At 37.5% G+C, this 21127-nt stretch overlaps 1 protein-coding gene across 13 annotated transcripts in view; it reads left to right on the top strand.

The window, feature by feature from the left end:
• camk2b2 (calcium/calmodulin-dependent protein kinase (CaM kinase) II beta 2) overlaps positions 1-19831 on the top strand; it is a 62326-nt gene extending 42495 nt beyond the window's left edge. For 4 of the 13 annotated variants that reach the window (XM_083569343.1, XM_083569353.1, XM_083569352.1 and 1 more), the window contains 8 exons: positions 40-77; positions 6313-6381; positions 8422-8466; positions 10617-10665; positions 14257-14332; positions 14494-14588; positions 17810-18044; positions 18561-19831. In XM_083569343.1, the coding sequence (XP_083425469.1) occupies positions 40-77; positions 6313-6381; positions 8422-8466; positions 10617-10665; positions 14257-14332; positions 14494-14588; positions 17810-18042 (605 nt within the window). In that variant the 3' untranslated portion in view covers positions 18043-18044; positions 18561-19831. The remainder of the gene's footprint in view (positions 1-39; positions 78-6312; positions 6382-8421; positions 8467-10616; positions 10666-14256; positions 14333-14493; positions 14589-17809; positions 18045-18560) is intronic. The other 9 variants (XM_083569348.1, XM_083569354.1, XM_083569349.1 and 6 more) reach the window with 5 other exon arrangements.
• Positions 19832-21127: the final 1296 nt, after the last annotated feature.

The following is a 21127-nucleotide window of genomic DNA, read 5'->3' on the forward strand; positions in this document are numbered from 1 at the left end:
GCATACCCATGTTTTCCCTTCCTCTCTCTCCATCTGCAGCAGCTAAGAGCCTGCTCAACAAGAAGGCTGATGTCAAGGTAAGGTCAATCTGAGTACTGCCATTACTGTACATATCTTTTGCTCTTTCTCTGCATTAATGAATTTTTTGCCTAACAAAAAATAGTCAATTCCTTGTTTCTAAAAAACAGTGTCAGTCCCTGTACAGGAGGGGGTTGGACAGTTTTGAGTTAGCGGGTTTGTTTTTTGTCGGCAGTGTTTTTGTTTTGTCTCACTTCCGTCTTAGTGTCTGTCTGTGTCTATATAGAGGGAAGATTGCTTGTCGGGTTAAAAAAGTTTCGGACCGTTTATGAATCATTTTCACCTTGTTTTTGACCTCGATTTAATTTTCATTCTAACGCCGTTGGGTGTCAGAAAAGTGCACAGCTCTTTTGTGTATTTTATAGGTTGAAAATGTGATGAACATACAAAGTGCTTAGAAAAATTATAGCCCATTGAAGCATTCTTTTTTTCATTTATTATTATTATCCATTTAGTAAAAAAAAAAGAAAAAAGAACCACATAAGCTGCATATCTGAAAACTTGAGGACCTGTGAGCAAAAATAACTAGACATGAACAAAATCATTGGGACTCAATGGGATATATTAAGTTTGAGTTGCATTGAAATGACCTTGACTAGTTTATCAGTCAGTTGTTTTGGAGGACAGAAGCACATAGGGGCATTTTTCAATTGCATATCGTATATATGTATATCATTTATGATCAGTATAAATAAATATAAAAATAGAAATGTTTTTAAGCCATTATACTAGTGTATTGGGCGGTAATAAATATACAAACGTATTCCGCACACTTGATAGTGAGGATGCCTGTAATTTCATTCTTAAAAAGATTTTTGAGAGGATTTTTACCGCAGTTGATTTGTACCACAGAAAAAAACGATGTCTTTTGTAAATGTAAATATTATGTGACAGGATTTAGTTTATTATGGCAACAAATCGTTGACTTGAAATGTTCTTAAGTCAACAAAAAAGTTCTCCTGTGAAATTTGTTCTAAAGAATTTTATTTTTAAGATTGTACATACATTTAAATATCTAATCGTTTAAAATGACAATTTTCCTTCTTTAGAAAGAAAATATGAGCAGATGTGAACACGGCATAATGCACTGTGCAAGGATTCATTTGGTGTGATGGCACATAATCTCCCTTGAAGTTATTCAGGCTTTCACATCAGCCTGGTCTCTAGAATTAGAAATGAACCTCTTGTCTGCTCTCCATGAGTGATTGGATGGCGAATAATCTGTAAAATAATCCTCTTCAGTCGTGCGTTTCTTTACTTGGAGCATTAATCATACCTTACATAATCGAGTAGCATGCTGATGATGAAATGCACATGGGGGGGAGTGTGCAGTTCATTTTTTTTTTTTCTTTTTAACCCTTCTGCCCGCTCTCATTTCTAATTTCTGTATCATGCAGCTCAAATAGTTGGAGATGGTATAAACATGAGCATTTTCAGGTTTTTTTCCTGCATTCCTCTTTTTCTGTCTTCCACTCTCTTCCTCTCTCATCATCTTTCTCTGTTTCTCTTCCCTCTTTGGCTGCCTGATTGTAACCGCATCTCATTCGGCTTAGCTTTCCGCCTACGGACCAACCATGCTGTCTCGCCCTGCATTCTCATTTTTCTTTTTTCCTGCGTTCACTCTTGCTCTCCATCCACCATGAGCATAGGCGGTTTAAATAAGCGGTTGCAAGAGGTAGAGCACGAAGACGGCAGCTCTGTACTTACATACATCACTTCTTTACTAGCTTTATAATTATAAAGGCATTGGCAGCACATTAGTTAATAAACCATATCTAGAAATCATTTAAGCAGTATTAGTTAAGTGTATCAAATGTTCAGATACATTTTATGGACAAAAGTATTGGGACACCTGACTTTTTTCCCATACTCTTTTTTTTGCCAAACTGTTAAGACAAAATTGGAGCTACAGGATGTCTTTGTATGCAGTAGAATTACATTTTCTTATCATTTAATTTAAGAGACCCGATCCTATTCCAGAATGACAATGACCCTGTGCACAAAGCCAGCTCCATGAAGTAATCATTTAAATGGGTTGGAGTGAAATGTCTTGAGTCGTCTGCTATAAACCTCTAAACTCAACATGGGTCCAAGGTAAGAAGCCAGGCAATGTTTTTTTCTTCTCCAGGTACCTGTTATAAAAATCTTTTCAAACTGCCACATACTGTACCTGAAAGCATTCATCATAACACTAGTTCACAAAATAGACAAATTCAATTGCTTTTGTATGTATAGTTTTCATATATAGTTATAATCAGTTATGTCAACATATGTATGTGAGGGCTTCCTGGAGCCCTCACAAGGAGTTGTGGTACTGTATGAGAACGTCAGGTGTGTCAGAGAAGTATGTGAGGGTGGTGCAGGACATGTATGAGGGCAGTGTGACAGCAGTAAAGTGTGCAGTAGGAACGACAGACTGGTTCAAGGTGAAGGTTGGACTGCATCAAGGATTGAATCTGAGCCCTTTCCTGTTTGCAGTGGTGATAGACAGGCTGACAGACGAGGTCAGACAAGAGTCTCCATGGACTATGATGTTTGCGGATGATATTGTGATTTGTGGTGAGCGTATGGAGCAGGTTGAAAAGAACCTGGAGAGGTGGAGGTACGTGCTGGAGAGAAGGGGAAAAAGTCAGTATGAGTAGTAGAAGTAGGAGTAAGACAGTGTACATGTGTGTGAATGAGAGGGAGGGCAGTGGGAGTGGTGCGGTTGCGGGGAAAAGAGGTGGAGAAGGTGAAGGAGTTCAGGTACCTGGGGTCAACAGTGCAAAGTAATGGAGAGTGTGTTAGAGAAGTGAAGAAAAGAGTGCAGGCAGGGTGGAGTGGGTGGAGAAGAGTGGCAGGAGAGATTTGTGATAGTAGGGTATCTGCAAGAGTGAAAGGGAAAGTTTAGAGGACTGTGGTGAGACCTGCGATGTTGTATGGTTAAGAGACAGTGGCATTGAGAAAAAGACAGGAGGTGGAGCTGGAGGTAGCAGAGCTGAAGATGTTGAGGTTTTCGTTGGGAGTGACGAGGATGGACAGGATTCGAAATTAGTTCATCAGAGGGACAGTGCATGTAGGTTGTTTGGAGACAAGGTGAGGGAGGTGAGATTGAGATGGTTTGGACATATGCAGAGGAGGGACATGGGGTATATCGGTAGGAGAATGCTGAGGATGGAGCCACCAGGTAGGAGGAAAAGAGGAAGGCCAAGGAGGCGGTTTATGGATTTGATGAGGGAAGACATGCAGGTAGTTAAGTTGAAAGAGGCAGATGTAGAGGACAAGGGGGGTGGCGACCCCTAAAGGAAGAAGCCGAAAGAAGAAGAAGAAGAAAAATTTATTCATTATATATTTGCTGTTTAAATGACCATGTGTATAGGTATTTATAGGCATGTAAAACATTTATTTGAGAAACCCCTATTAAATGGTCTATGTGGAGGAACCTCCTTCTTTTTTTTTTTTTTTTTTTTTTTTTTTTTTTTTTAGAGGAGCCCCCTGTTAGCTTTTTTTTTTTTTTGCCATTCACTTCACCTCCCTCATCTACCATCATTACACCTTGGGCATGCTGTAATTGCTTCCGCACTCTTGCTCGATCTTAGTCTCATCGGTTACCTAGTGCGATATAAGTGTGTGCGCTGCTATGGAATGATCAGCAGCAGAGGGTGCGGCCATCACAGAGTGAAATGTAGCTCCTGCTCCAGGAATAGCTGGTGGTCTGAACCCTGGGAGCTGAGAGACAGAAATAGACACCTCAGTTGCGCCTCAGTCATTGCCTAGTAACTGGCTTGCCACACTTCTTCACCATGACATTATGGGATTTCTTGCTTTTTTTTTTTTTTTTCACTTCACTGCTGCTGCTGCATTCTCTGCAAATGGCTTTGCCGTTTGCACTGAGCGTTTTTGAAAGAATAATACCATGATCATTGCACTGCACCTTGATTTCTGTAGGTTGAGAGTAGACCTGCTACCTCATACATGATTAGGCCACAAGGACACATTATTCAAACGTCAGAACATTGTGCTGAGATCATCCATGTTTTATATTAATTGTACTTTGCTAATGACAGATCATTTTATATATTGCTTCTAAATTATAACAATATAGTAGTCAGTATCAGTATCCTTTAGAAAAAATTTTTTTTAAGTGTGTAGCTGTTGTGGGGAGTGATGGCAGGTGCAGATATACAGTAATCCCCCGCTTTATCACGGTTCGTATATCGTAGAATTGCATTTGCCTCATAACTAATTTGTTTTGCTAATTTTCCCGCTCTCTCGCGGCTAGACCAAAAAAACGAAATTGAAATTGAAATAACGAAATTTATGAATGAAATATAATTATTAATTATAAAATGAAGTAAAATGTTAATACAATATAGTACAGTACTGTACACATAAAATAGCATTTTCTGGGCTTTTTGAACTTTCTATTCATATATTTATTATGTCTGTGAGGCAGGTATTTACTGCTATTCAAGTTGTTTTATTTATGTGTCTGTGAACAGAGATGACAGAGACGGTAGTGAGCGCATCGCAACTGTTTTGTTTATTTTACAAAGGCACAGCATTTTGTTGTTATTATTAGAGTATACAAATAAATGTGGACCTTTTACAGAATCGAATGATGTATTGCTCTTATCTGTATGATCAAAAAAGATAGTAATCTAAGTTCGTTTCGGCGTTATGAGTAAAAACAATTTTGACCCCAGAGGGTTATTTGTGTGCATCATGACGGATTTTGGTGCTGATTTGCGACTTGGCGCATCAGTAAAACAAATGTTTGGTAGGGTGCTGAAGGGGGAGTGTGTACTATGCTGGAATAGTCTACCCTACACCACTGTCTGTATCATGTGGGTATCATTTTCTAGATCAAGGCGTGTCTACCGTGACATCAAGATGTTAAATGTCTTGTTTTTTTGTTTTATTTTGTTGTTGTTTATTTGCTTTTCTGGGCTTTTATGTTCAACCAGCTGTCTGTGTTGCTTAAAAAAAAAATCTAATTGATTGATGATTGTCAAGACATAGTCCAACCCCAAACTACTCTACAGAGACTATAAAGCATTTCTGGACAGATTTTTTTATTTCATGGTGGTGTTTTGCTGAACGTGGATCCATTCAAATGTCTTTTTAACAATATTTCATTAGTAAATTTGTACTACACAATATGGGCAAAATTTTGTGGACACCTGACCATAAGATTCCTATGTGCTTTTTGAACATCCCATTCCACATTTAGACCTTATTAGCTGTAATAATAACCTCCACGTTTTTTAGAAAGATGTTCCACTAGATTTTGGAGTGTGCTTGTGGAGAATTGTGCTCATTCAGCAACAGGAGTGTATTTTAAGTCAGCCACTAGGTTTAAGGTCAGAGCTCAATGGCAGGACACTCCAGATCCACTCCAATAAGGGAAAGGAAAAATTCTGAATTCTACCACTTCCAAAAACATCTTGTACAATTTTGTGCCTTCAACTTTGTGGGAACAGTTTGGAGAAGACCCACACATGGCAGGAAAATTCAGGTGTCACAGTACTTTTGTCCGCATAGAGTATGTCCATATAGTACTTTTGTGTTTGTTTGGGTTTTTTTTGCAAATCTTTTTATTTGATCACACAACAGTAATTTTAGCTAAAGATGCATCAACACCCATACCAAGCTACATCTTACGGCATTTAAACAGTATCTTCAATAGCAAGCATAAAGGCAGGGTTTGCAGCAAACACATTTTAAATCGTAAGTGAAAACTGCTGTGATTATATAAAGGTGTTTGTGAGATTGGAGCAGGGACCATCCAAAGGAAATGTTGTGCGTGAGAATTTTATTTCTGGAGCTGACACTCACACACGTTGCTTTTACACAACATCTTCCAGCATTTACACAATGCTTTCGATTCGAGGTACAGTTCAGGGCTCTTGGTGATCGTTTTAATAATCAAGCTCGTCTACTTCTCCCCACACACACACAGGCTGTTCTCTCTCACACTCCTTATTAATGTGTTGAAAACTTACTGTTACACTGTTAAAAAAAGACAGCAAAAAAAAGTCCCATAATGCGACTTCTTAATAGAACCAGTCGGTTTCATTCATTATCAACAATGCTAGATTGTGTTTTTCAGGCTGTAGTAGCATCAAAAATGTTTTTTTAAATCTATAAGCATGGGGTGGTCTCATGTCTGTGATCTTTCTCATTTTCTCTCTCTCTGTATCAGAGCCCCCCCCCCCCCACCCTTTTAATAACAATGTTGTGTTTTCTGCACAGCCACAGTCAAACAGCACGAAAAACAGCATAGTCACCAGTCCCAAAGGGAACATCCCCTCTCCTGCTCTGGTATTTACATCCTTATTTCTCTCGTTTCCTCTCACAATTCTTCTGGGACTTTTTGTTTGTTTGTTTTGTTTGTTTTTTCCTTCATTTGGTCTGTCCCTCCTTTCCCTCTTTGTCTGTTCCTTAATGATGTGTCTCTCACAAAATAGTAGAAATATATCAAAAATTTACCATCCATCTTTCACCCATTATGATTTGAACCAATAACACCAGTTCTTGTGATATGAACATCTTTATCTTGATAGCAAATCTTGTGACTGTTAAGTGTGTTACTTACACCACATCATTGACATGAACGTTTATCTTCATATATACATACTGTACTTGGATGTGTTTCGTGTCTTTTTATTTGATCTCAATGCCGAGAATGATGTTCTTTGGTGTGCAAAATTAACATAAGGTACCAAACTCGAAAGCTTCTATCAGTACAGTACAGTATTTTTTTTATATGTAAGGAATAAAATGCAATAGACATGCCAAATAGGAATATAATCAACAATGGGTTTCTTGTAACAGAAAACCGCAAAATGTTTTATTCCTCTTATACCACAGAAATCTTTATTTAATACATGTGCACAATGATCAGGCATAACATTATGACCACCTTCCTAATATTGTGTTGGTCACCCTTTTGTTGCCAAAACAGCCCTTTAACAGCATTAACATTTTCAGCAATTTGAGCTACAGTAGCTTATCTGTTGATCAGGCCACATGGGCCAGCCTCCGCTCCTTTGTTATTTCCTTGGACCACTTTTGATAGATACTGATCACTGCAGACCGGAAACACCACACAAGAGCTGCAGTTTTGGAGATGCTCTGACCCAGTCGTCTAGCCATTTCAATTTGGCCCTTTTCAAATTCACTTAAATCCTTTCGCTTGCCCATTTTTCCTGCTTCTAAAACATCAACTTTAAGGACAAAATGTCGCTGTCTAATATATCCCACAGCAGGTGCCACGATGAAGAGATAATCAGTGTTATTTAATCACCGGTAATAATGTTATAGTGTCATAATGTTATGCTTGGTCGGTGTATTAGTATTAAGATTAGTTGTTACACCTTTATATTTGTTTATAGTTGCGGTTTAATGTTGTACAACCTTTAAATAAGTTCCTGTTACCACTTACGTTGTAGCAGCAAAACAGCCGTTCCCTCACCAGCTTCTATTTATTTATGGATAAAGACAAAATGCAGCTTGTTATCGTTAAACCTGCAAAGTGTAACATAATTTGTTGTGTAGACTTTCATTTGATGGAAAACCCCTTAATGTAATCAAACACTGATACTTTTAGAGAAAGTTTTACCACATCAATGATTATGTTTTAGTTAAATAACAGTGTATTAGTTCATTATTCGTTTTTCTTGTTTGTTTTCCAGAGCTGTAGCATTGTACTGAAATAAGATTTGTGGTTTTATACGTTCTGTGGTATATAATAAAATGGTTTGCCTTTGCAATGTTCTTGAATGTTGTATAAAGTAGTGATATTTGTATCTACTCTATATGAGATGCAAAACTAGAACCGTATTGATACAACTATGTATTACCTCATTAATAATATATAATAAATAAGCAATTTAGTCTTATTCTAGGGAGCTTTTGTATTTATGGAATTTGGATAACATTCTTTGCTTGCAAAATGTTTTTCATGGCTCTGTAATACAGAAAATCACGCATTGCCTAATATGCAGTAATGCCACTCAGTCATGTGCTTATATACTAGAGATTATTAGAATTTTTTGTTTGTTTGGTTGGTTTTTTTCTGTAATGACTTTAGCTCTTCTGCCCTAAATCTTTAACTCTCTTCTATTATAAACTAGACCAACAAGGGCCTTTATTCATTACATTTAAGTTCTCTCACACTAACTCGGACTGCTTTTCTATTCCTTAGCGGTTTCCTTTCACTTTTATCTCTGCTAACACCTACTAATTTGGTCTCTCCATCTCTCATCTACACTTTTTTATTGCTTTTTCTCCTCTCCCCTTTTTCTCTGTCTCTCTTGGTCTTGCCATCCTTTGGCTTTCCTTCTCGTTTTCTCTCCGTAGGAGCCTCAGACCACTGTTATCCATAACCCAGTGGATGGGATCAAGGTACATCCTTCCCCACTCTCTTTCCATTCATTTTTCCTTTTTTTTTTACAATCACCCTTTTCTGTAACACTTTGTCTGTGACACTTTGTCGTCTCCGAGCATTTCTATGGAGCAAGAAAGTGTTTTTTTGTCAGCCTCATTCTCAGATATTAAGAGATATAAATAATCTGTCAAGTGCATGACAGTGGAAATTAGAATAGAATGCAAATGATTTGCCCCTTTTTGATATGTAACTAAATTGCCAAGATATGTTTGGTGTTTGTTTTTTTGGATGTACAACTTTCATCTTGTGCTTTGGACAATATCTAAATCATCACAAACTTGCTTTAAACCATGTTGGGCTTGTTTGGTTTTACAGGAAGAACCTGGAATTTTAGTGCCATTTGTATTAAGGTTGATATCTAAATATGGTTGAACCTCAACCGAGTTTGCACATGCAATGCTTATGTTTTCTTTTATCATGCATACAGTTGGCAAGGCACTCATCTTTTTTCTAGCAAACAAAGCCTAACCATTGGGCCAATGCACAAATAAAGGTAACTAAGTTGAAGAAAAATGGTGAAGAAAAGGTTTTTACCCAAGTCTGGATCTTGGATCTTGATTTGCCCTTGCCTTAAGACTCCTGAATTATTGTTGGTTGGTCTTGGACTTGCCATGCACTTCACAATGATGATCTTGATAATAAACCTATCAAAAAGATATCTAGTTACTTTTAAAGCCGAATCTTTTTCCTTTTGGTATCGTTCCTAATCCATTCCGATAATTCTACTTAATAATAATGACTCTGATAATTTATTAAGCAGACGTTAGTATGATCTAGATATACACTTTGCACAATGATGAACTGGTAGCTACAAGCATCTGTTACAGTGTTATGGATAAGTTTTGTAGAGCTGAAATGGACTAAATTAGGATAATATGATTGCAATATAGGGTTGAACACTTACTCAATTACAACCGTTAATTGAAATGTATTTATAAAATCATTTAAAAACTATATTAGTGTTTAACTCACTTTAATGTTAATGAGTCTTTTGTTCTTTAAGTCTGTAGTATTTTAGACAAATATGTAGTAAATACATAATGGCTGATTTGACTTGCTGGTAGGAAGGTTTACATTACACCACTTTATTTTGTGTCTGTTTGCCAATGAGTTTTTCAACTTTTCGCTTTTACCATCAGCTATTTCTCAAAGTAATTGCATTAACTTCTAAATAATAGCCACCATATTAACATTCCATGTCACTCTCTCAGGCCTTAATCAGTATGGCCTCTTCCTTCAGCAGCAGTTACGTTTTTGGAGTGTTTCTGTCTTCTGTTTTTCTGTGCTCTGGCTTGCCTGCCTCAGTGTGATAGTCAGTGTGTATATCTGTGTGTGTGTGTATCATCCAACCTCCATGCTGTTTGTGCATTAGGCAGATAACCAATACACAGGAAATTTTGATAATGATACCAGCCTGGGGTTGAGGATGCTCAAAAGCATCAGTATATGTTTGTGTCAAAGATTAATGCGAGCTATTAAGAGCGTGTTGTGTGTTTTTGTGTGTGTGTGTATGTGTGTGTGTGTGTGTGTGTGTGTGTGTGTGTGTGTGTGTGTGTGTGTGTGTGTGTTAGTGTATGCGAGTGTGAGTGGGTGGATGTATTTAGTTGGAGTGGTGATGGGTAAAACGTAAACAGCTGTGTGTTCTCTGCTGCCATCTGGGGAAAGTGTTTCAGAACAGCACGAGTTTATTTAAAGCCTCACCAGATGGCCAGCTGGAGAATGAGCTTCCGAATGTATCATGAGCTTATTTAGATTTGGTATAACTGTCAAAACTGTCTTCATGTAATAAAGCAACATCGCCTGTCCCTAAGTTCCAGCTGCTACCGTCAATGTTTGCATTGTCGACTGTATGCAGTTCCATTTGTGGTGATGATGGTCCTTATTTTATTTGTACAGCAAGCATTATTTGTGCTAAATCGGTTGTCAAGTGTTTTTGCAGTTGTGCCTTTCTGTTTGTTTGTTTGTTGTGTGTGTGTGTGTGTGTGTGTGTGTGTGTGTGTGTGTGTGTGTGTGTGTGTGTGTGTGTGTGTGTGTGTGTGTGTGTGTGTGTGTGTGCTTCTGAATGGACGGAACAGTTGGTAATCTGTGATGTGTGTCTGTCCTGTAGGAGTCAACGGACAGCAGCAACACCACAATCGAGGATGAGGATGTTAAAGGTAGGCTTTATGTTTCTACACAGACTCTGAATCATGAAATGTTTTATCCCTGTTTTTGGCAGGTTTCTTCATGGAAAAAGAACTGTTTTCGATCCTACTACTGTTTAATAGTGAGTTAAGTGAAGGCCTGTCGGGGGTGTGTCTATAGCATGACTGACAGATGAGACATAAACACATAAAGAATTAGACAGACCTGTGGTTTTGTTTTGTGGTTGTTTCAACAATGATTTCCATATTATAATATTTGTAAAAAAAAAAAAAAAATACACAATATATATATATATATATATATATATATATATATATATATATATATATATATATATATATATATATATATATATTGTGTATTTTTTTTTTTTTTTTTACAAATATTATAATATGGAAATCATTGTATATATATCGAAGAGTGCACCTTTTAAAATAGAAATTTACAAGAAAAAAATTAATAAAAATTAACACTGATTAAATTAGCTAGCTAACATATTGAATAGATACTTGTGAAGTGATACTCATGTGACAGGCCCCTGCATTCTCTTGTTTTAAACTGGCCTCAGAACTCGTTCAGACCTTTATATGTCCTCTAATCGTAGTCTAGCACAAGTAACTATGCAACTCATCTATAAAATTAGATCACACTGCAGGATATACAGTGCTTCAATGGCATGTCTTTGTAAGTGCACTTATAAGCTTCTATAATGCCAGTAGCCTTATCTACAGCACATGAATACATTGTCCTAAACCACAAAGTAAACTCGAGCTAATCTATTGGCTATTGACCCAGTTTTTTACACCGAAAGTTAGCTAAACCTCTGTCTCTCTCTCATCTGAACGTTGGTCTCCAGAGAGGTACAGTCAGGAACACTACAAGGTCACCTTCAATGTAATACTTTCAGTTTTGGAAACAAGACTAAGAAGAGGTTGTGAGAGAAAGCAGAAGTAGGAGCAGACATATATGTTCATATACTGTATGTGAATTGTGGATGTAACTGAAATAATCACAGTGTCTAAAATGAACAGATAATGTGGGATATAAGGTGGACTTTTAGTTTTGCTTTTTGGAAAGCATACTAGAAGGGTTCACAAGGACAAATAATTCAAACAAGAGCTGTGCATAAGGACGGATCCCACAAAAAAATCATGCAAGCAGGAGGTTAGCATTTATGTTAACATTTTACAATATTTAATGGTCATAGTGGTAAACTAGATAGATAAATATTTAAGTACATATGCATTTAGCGATCAGAGGAACTAGAATGGGGTTGTTTATGTAGACCAGCATTGCTTGTGTGACCTCAAAACTACCCTGCTGTCATAGTATCATTTGTTAAATTTCTAAATCCCATCTCCATTCCCATTTATACTGTACTCCAGGGTCATCTTTTCATCAGCGCTGTCTTTTTTCTGTCTCTCCCCACTTTATTTCCTGCCACTCAATTAAAAAAGCATAGGCAGAAGCTCACTTAAGGCTGTTTCAGAGTGCAGCAGGTCCTTTCCAGGTCTTGCTGCCTTGTGTAAGTTCCAGTTCCAGTCCACAAGTCAGTACCATTTTGCTTGGTGTGTAGACATCCTGCTCCTATGATGAAAAGTAACAAGACCTTTCTGAACTTTCCAAAATAGTGTATTTATGGACATTTTAATCATGTCACGCTATTCTGAAAATGTCACTGGATCAGATATGCTGTGATAGATCTGGGTAATCTTAGGCAGCTTAGCGTGTAATAACACTTTAGCTTGAGCAGTATCAGGCTCCTGAATACTTTAATGAGGGCTAGATTAGAGTTTTCCACTGTCATAACGTCAGAGGATCACTTGTGCTATATTCTGCCAGCAGGCCAGAAGGTTAGTCTCTTAACCAGCCACATTGAGAGCTCTTTCATTTTGCATACCATTTATGCACACTCCCAACTATTGTCCAACTGTGCTCGTGCTTGTCCACTGTTTTGGTCCTTCGAACTTCATGAATGTTTTAGGCAGCTTGTGATGAACGTTTCGAAGCATCTCTGGGCTCATTTTCCCTCTACACATTTTTACCTCATCTCTTATTCACTACCTTCTGACTTGTAGCCTTGACAAGTAGTGAAAGAGGAGACCTGTCTGGACACACCTTTTCACACTCTTACTGTGCAAATGGAAAGTAGAGTTCACCCATTCCTTCTCACTAGCAAGGCTTGAGGTTCTGTATATACTCAGTGATTCTTCTTACAGTTTGCTGACTTGGATGATACTTTTAGATCAGCTTACAATAAAGTTAGGAAACAACTGAGAAGCACATCTTTCCAAACAGTAGTCCTGAGTCGACCCCATCCTCTTTGTTTTTCTCTTGTTTTTTTGTTTCACTACTGTGTGTGTGTCCAAGTCCACATGTACATTTATTTTATCGTTTAGGGGCTGTCTTATATACCTCCCTCACTAGACACAAACTCTAACCTGGATTTTCCCCAATCCTCCATTTTCTGTCTCATTTTTTTTATTGCACTTAAGCTACAGTTTCTTGAGTGGTATTCCCATAGCTGGAAGAGGTTATATGTAATATTTAACCCAGCTCCAGGGTTAAATGCAGGGTCTCATAACACTACAGATGGTTTTTGACAATGATAAAGCAGAGTTCAGAGGTTCGCTAAAGCATCCAGCCTGCTCTCCTGTACCAACTAGAGATGAAGAAAGAGTACGATTTGTCAAGAAGCCTGACCTCAAAGCTCTCTGTTTGCAGAACAGGAAATTACAAAAGGAGGGAGGGAAATCGAATGAGGGCTAAAGGCCTGAGCTTTATCTGAGAAGCAAGAGACAGGAATAGTACACTGAGCTCTTGCAGTTTCATACTCTTAAAAAGGGAAGTAAAACCCAGAACTAAAAAGTGGAGAGAGAGAGAGAGAGAGAGAGAGAGAGAGAGAGAGAGAGAGAGAGAGAGAGAGAGAGAGAGAGAGAGAGAGAGAGAGAGAGAGAATGCATTGTGTTTAGGAATGAGGACTATCACAAAAAGAGCCATTCGTAATATAGTGCAAGTGGATTTTGAATTGAATTTGAACTCAGATGTTCTGGAGTGACAAATAGATTTTTAAGGTTTAGTGTGTGCATGATGTACTTGCATAAATATGAGTGGAAGATAGTGGCATGAGAGAAGGAAGGAATGAGCCATGAAATTAATGTCTGGATCAAGAGTTTTGCATGAGATGCAGACAGGTGAGAGTACAAATCTATAAATAACTGTTTCTAAACTGTGGCTGTTCACTGGAGGAGTTGCAACAACTACATTATGTAGCAAACTTTATAGGAATAGGAAATGTAGTTGGTAAACAACCTATTAAAACTAAAGATTGTATAGAATTAAAAAATAACTTATCTTCGTCTAAAATATCATACAAACATAATGGGAAAATATACCCAAGATACTTAACAAAGGGCCGTGCATTTTTTCGTTTGTTTGTTTGTTTGTTTAAAATGTCAATATGGAATTATGCTGTTTATGAGCATAGTGAGCATGTAGAAGTTTCCTTTGTTTTTAACCAGTGTAAGGACGATAAAAACGTTCTTGTGTTTTCATTTTTGTCCTGTAAAACTAAGTGCTATGTTTTCGTGTTCCCTGTCCAGCACGCAAACAGGAGATCATAAAAATCACAGAGCAGCTAATTGAGGCTGTGAACAATGGGGACTTCGAGGCCTACGCGTGAGTCACTGCCTCTTAGTGCGCTACAATTAGCCTTCAGTATTGGGCACCTCTTATTTGATGTGTGTCCTGATCATAGACCTGATCATGGAACACTGAATCATATATGCAGAAATAGCTAACACTGCTGGCACAATTTAAAAAAAAAATTTTTGTAACAGGAAGATCTGTGACCCTGGACTGACTTCCTTCGAACCTGAGGCCTTGGGTAATCTGGTAGAAGGCATGGACTTTCATCGATTTTACTTTGAGAACTGTAAGTCAGTTAAAATATCTAAAGTTATAAAATATGCATAGTGCTATCTTGCTTCTTATGATCATGTGGATTTACGCATCTTTACCTTGTATAAAATGGAATGGAACTCAGACATTCTCACATTTTCTCACTTCTGTAGAAACTAGAAGTCAAAGTTAAAACAGTAATGCGTCTTTGTCACTTCAAACCACGGATGTTTTGGGGCATTTTAAAAATTTGAAAGGAATTTATTTTACAGCCATTTTAACCAAGAGACTTGATCAAAGATAATGCAGTATACAGTCAATCTTTTAAAAAATCTAATCATACAGTATTGCACAAAAATGAGTACACCCCTTACATTTCAGCAACCATTTTAGTGTAACTTCTTAAGGGACAATACTACAGAAATGAAACTTGGATATATTTTACAGTAGGCAAAGTGTAGCTTCTATAGCAGTACAGATTTACTGTCATCTGAAAATAACTTAACATACAGCTATTATAGTGTAAATAACTGGCAACAAAAGTGAGTACTCCAAGTGAACATGTTGAAACTGTGTCCAAAGTGTCAACATTTTGTATGAGCAGCATTGTTATGTAGCACTGCCTGAATCCTCCTGGGCATGGAATTCACCAGAGCTGCACAGGTTATTGCTGGGATCCTCTTTTGCTCCCCTATAATGACATCACAGAGCTGCTTGATTTTAGACGCATGCCTTTCTCCACCTTTCGCTTGAGGATCCCCACAGGTTCTCAATAGGGTTCAGGTCTGGAGACATACTTGGCCACTCCATCATCTTCAGCTTTCCCAGCAAGGCAGTTGTCATCATGCCGTTGTGTTTGGGGTCGTTACTTTGTTGGAAAACTGCAATTTGGCCCAGTTTCTGAAGGGAGGGCATCATGTTCTGCTTCAGAATGTCACAGTACATGTTGGAATCCATGTTTCCCTCAATGAACTGCAGCTTCCCAGTACCAGCAGCACTTATGCAGCCCCAAACCATGGGATCCATTTTACCACCAGGGATCAGCAGTATTTATGATACATGTATTTGATTGATACATTGAATTGATAACTGCGTATTTTAAATATAAAATAGGATTTTCTTTTTATCAGTATTTGATAGGGTTGATGAATATGGCTTCATATTTTGTTTTGAAATACTTTAGTGTTTTGTATTTTTTGTATTTTTAAAATCCTGTAAAATACTTTGTAAGAAGTCTACATGATGACATCATACAAAAGCAGCCTTTGATTAGTGAATACTCAGTAGTTCACCCAGACTTGTTGAGACGAGACCAGAACATTGATTCATAAGAAAGAAGTTGGTGAAGGTAAGAAACGTGCAGACTGCCAGCTTCCAAATAAGTGTCCAATGATTGATAAATAAATATTTGATTGCGGAATATTGTACCCTAATTGAAGTAGGATCATGATTTTGCATAGCATTGTGTCAGTGTTGCTGATGCAAAGTAACCTTTCATTACCAAACACAAAGTAACTAAATTAGGATACAATTATGAGTCATTCGCAAACTGTTAAACATTAAACTGTTGGTTACTTTAAAACTAACCTTCATCTGGGAGATCACAGGGTTTATGTATGTAAATATTTGATCTGTTAACTGGTTGCATATGTCAGATTTACTACATGACTCAGCCAGAGAAAAGCTGTTGCTATCAAACATTGTTTACTTAATCAACTGAGTCAGGGTAATGGTGAAGATGACCAAATAGGCCAATTGATGGAAGGTTTGCGAAGAAATGTCATGCTCCCTTCTAAAAGTATTTTTTAGCATTTTTACAATACGAAAATACAGTAGTTTATTTTGATTTCAAGTTTATTTGTCTCATCAGACCACCGAACATGCTTCCAGTAATTCATGCTCTAGGGCAGGTTATTTTCAGCAAACTGTTTGCAGGTTTTCTTGTGTGCCAGCTTCAGAAGAGACTTCCTTCTGAGATGACGGCCATGCAAACCGACTTGTTGCAGTGTGCGGTGTATGGTCTGAGCACTGAGAAGCGGACCTTTCGCTTCTGCAACCTCTAAAGCAATGCTGGCAGCACTCATTTGTTTGTTTTGAAGCAGCTTCTGCACCTGACACACAGCACAAGGACTCAACTTCTTTGATCGACCCTTGCCAGGCCTGTTTCGAGTGGAACCTGTATTGGAAAACCTCTGTTTGAGCCTGGCTAGTGTACTGTAACTCAGTTTCAGGGTTTTACAGATCTTCTTATAGCCTAGGAAACCTCTGTGGAGAGCAACAATTCAAATTCTCAAATTCTCAGAGAGTCTTTGCCATGAGGTGCCATGTTGAACATCAAGTGGTCAGTAGGAGAGAATTGTACTCAAAGTACCAAATATAAACTGCTCTAATACAAGATACATAAATATGTATGGTCCTGTCCAGCAGACAAAAACATTAACATGATGAATAGGACATGTGGCTTTGCAAAGTTACACAACGTACAACTGTTATCACTTAGGGTGTACTCACTTTTTTGACAATTATAGCTGTATGTTGGAGGACAGTAAATCTATACTGCTATACAACCTGCACAATGACTACTCTAACATATATCCAAGTTTAATTTCTATAGTATTGTCTCTTGAGGAGACATACTAAAATGGTTGCTGAAATGTGAGGGGTGTACTTACTTTTGTGAAATACTGTACATTTCCTAAACAGTTTTCCTTCAAAAACTGTTCTTCTTAAAGTGTTTCTCAAATAGACTTGAACTTAAACATCCTATTCCAAAAACATGGGCATTAATATTAAGGGTCTTTTTTCTTTTGCTGCTATGAGAGCCTTTGAAAGACAAGTCTTGCAAAAGGTTATTATTCATGGCATACCCATTCAAACAGCAGTGCTCAGTCAGCCACACTCCAGCAAATGCCAACGAGAGCATTAAAAAATGACATGTTACAGTTAGATTCAGTCACTGCTGTGTTCTTGTTGATGGTCATTTGAAGTATTGCTAAGTATTACACAAATACAAATCTAAAGCACAGACATTTTAGAAATACACTAGCATTGTAGCTGCAAAATATGGTTATATGGTTACTGGTTCAAAGTGTTCTGTTTCCTATTGTAAAATTTTTTTTTGTTTAGATCCAACAAACAGAAAAAAAAAAAAACATTAAATCCTACATTTTTTTCTTTTTTGTATCACCTTTACATTAAAAGATACAAAGAATATTCATGTTGCCATGAAATACAACCCTTGCACTTCTGTTGCAGTGCTGTCTAAGAACAGTAAGCCTATCCACACCACAATCCTGAACCCCCATGTGCACCTGATCGGCGAGGACGCCGCCTGCATCGCCTACATCCGCCTTACTCAGTTTGTGGATGGCCAGGGCCGGCCGCGTAGCAGCCAGTCAGAGGAGACCCGCGTCTGGCATCGCCGTGACTCAAAATGGCAGAACGTGCACTTCCACTGCTCGGGAGCTCCTGCCGCCCCACTCCAGTGAAGGTGACACTTACTCAAGACACAGTTCTTATACAGTGCTCTGATACAGTGTTCTGCTCTTTGTTATGTATGTTCAGTTCAAAAGTGTAGGAGTCTACACTGTAATAAGAAGATCTAAAATACTAATGTTGACTTACAGTGATAGTGGTCAGAAAAATGTAACACATAAGCAATAAAACAAAGTTGCCAATTATTTTTGTTAAATATATGAATTGACACATTGTGCTTATAACCATTTATAATAACATTTAGAGTTAAATTGTTTTTATAAATTGCTAAAACTCTTGTTTCCTCACTCTTTGTTTGGGAAACTTCTTCGACACAAATTGAATAAAAATCAACCATTTTTAAATAGAAGTTCAAATATTTTGCTCGATTTTCAGATTAGGTGAGGTTTCACCATACAATTTCATGTAATTGAAAAAAAATTTATCCCTGTGTCCAGTTTCCCATTTGTTTTACTGCCACAGCTTTAATAATGTGTTTAAAATGACTCTGTGACATTTGGGTAATTTTTAGAGTGGGATGGCAGTGGGACATGTTTCGACACTTGGTGAGAAGAACGAGAGAGAGGATCAGCGGGGACGGCAGGAAGAGTCCATCATTGGAGAGCTCAGAAGTTTTCAGCTTTCCAGTTCTGGTCACAGCTGTCCACACCTGCATGCAAAACCTATACCTGTGTCTCTACCTAATGGAATGCACTAAAACAATTATATCCTACTACACTTCCCTGCCACTCTAAACCTTTGCAATACACAACACAACATTGGCACCAATGCACACACACATACACACACACACACACACACACACACACACACACACACACACACACACACATACACACCACATACATACATCTTCCTTGAAAGCAAGCACAGACTCTAGGTTCAGTGATATAGCCTGTGCAATGCCTTTGACCTGCATAATACCCTCCTCCCTGCCTCATCTCCATTGGCCTTATAACCCTTGTGCCCAGGCACTCCTCACTATAATAGTTCATGTGTTAATGAAGTACTATAATCAGCATTGTTATGATTGTTGTAACAGCTACTACTTTTTATTATTACTACTTCTATCATTTCAAGTATTGGTGTTGTTTTATTGTTTATTTAGTAAAAAAAAAATATATTGTATAAATAGTCAAATTATCGATTTCAATCGGTTGGAAGAGTTCTCCTGGAAGCAAGAATAATTTTTTCTTTATCTAGTGGGGGTTTTATATGTCGACGTGAGTCAAACTGTGTTTACTCTGGCAGCACGATGCAGGGTATAAATGAGCGTCTACTAATTACCGTATACACATCAAGAGAGGACAACACCTTTCAGACTTTGGCTAAACGTCTCTGTCTTATGTTTCTACAGCTTGGTAACGATTGTCTGTAGTCACAGTGTGCATCTTAAGGGATATTTGGGTTTTTATTAGGATTTTTTTATTTTTATTTATTTATTTTTTCCCACACTTGTGGGAAAAGTCATTTTGTCCCCTCTTTAAAACCACTTATAAGAAACTAAGTTTGTGATTCAGGATTTCAGTTCACTGTTAGAGATATGATGGGATTTGACATGATTGGAAGAGTTGTGTGTGCAATGTTTCCTGCCTAAAGTGTATGGGACAATCAAAGAGGCAGATGTTATTAAGAGTTAGGCACATTATGGATTTAGATCATCTTAATGGTTAGGATATGAAACATGAGATATTTATCTAAAACTAAGTTTGTTTTATCTGTCTGTATACAGAGTATTTACACGTTCCTGGATTTAAAAAAAATATATTTATTTGAATGCAAGAGGCATTAGTCTTTTGAAAATTATGTAATGAGGCTGTATTTCATGGGTTTCCCCATTAATATGAGGCTGAACAGTCTTCTTTTGACATTTTGAATGTGTTTAATATAAATTAATGGAAAGCTTATGTGCGTTTCCTATAAATACATGAGCTATGGTATGCAGAGTAGAAATCACCAATAGTTTTTCCCTAGATTATGAAAAGAATGGGAAAAAGCCACAGGATTACATGTGAAAAGTGTGTGTGTGTGTGTGTGTGTGTGTGTGTGTGTGTGTGTGTGTGTGTGTGTGTGTGTGTGTGTATGTGTGTGTGTGTGACTGATTTTTATAATGCTGTTATTATTAACAGGTATCTCTGTTTGAGGAGCACCTCATCTCAACCTGTCAAGGAAATTCACTGGAAGACTGCAGATATTTTGTATTTTTTTCATTTTTTTCTCATTCATTCTTTCACATTTTATTCTGAAATGTGAATACAGTTTTGTAGTACGTTGTTTTTTCGAAGCCCCACATATCACTCCACGGACGACCTCTTTGTAAACGGTGAACGGTTGTGAGGTGGCTTGCAGCAGCATGTCAGCATCCTGTAGTGTTGTAGTGGTCCTTTCTTTCTTCTGTGTGTTTAGTATTGCGAGGAATCCTTGAGATCTATAACAAGAGTTCCGTTTTTTTTTTTTTGTTAGCAAAATAGATATCTTGTAAAATTGCTATGTAGTGCTAACATAATATAAGTGGCAATTAAATTGCATGAACTTTGGCATCTTTTTTCCTTTTTTTTCTTTTTTTTTTTTTGGTGATTTGATTTTTCATTAGATTATTGCTTTCTTTTCTACTGAATGCTAGTGAATTATGCTATCGCTACCAGAGTTTTTTTGTAAGTGTGTATGACTATTTTAGGTCTCTAAATAATGATTATGATCAGCCCTGGCTATCACAGTAAACCATGTCATGATAATTGTATGGCATGCTTTTTGTACAGGTTTTGGTGTTGTCTGAGCAGTGTTTGAAAAATCAGAATTGGAGTGTGCCATGAGGCTTTTGACACAAGCATTTCATGTATGTTTTTATTAATATTCAAACTTCTTCACGTGAGTTTGCGTGATGCCAGTGTCTCTGGTGATAGAGCTAAGAAGATCCATTCAGCATGGATCCAATCCAGGTGTGGAGAAAGTACTTATATTTAAGAAAAAGGGTCTAAAAAATGTACCAATGGAAACAAACTGTTTCTCATCTAAAACTGTTCTAAGCATCAATGCCATTTTGCCTGAAATAATTTAATTTTTCCACAAAAAAAAGGG

The sequence above is a fragment of the Silurus aristotelis genome, assembly GCF_946808225.1.
Source record: "Silurus aristotelis genome assembly, chromosome: 18".
Lineage (NCBI taxonomy): Eukaryota > Metazoa > Chordata > Actinopteri > Siluriformes > Siluridae > Silurus > Silurus aristotelis.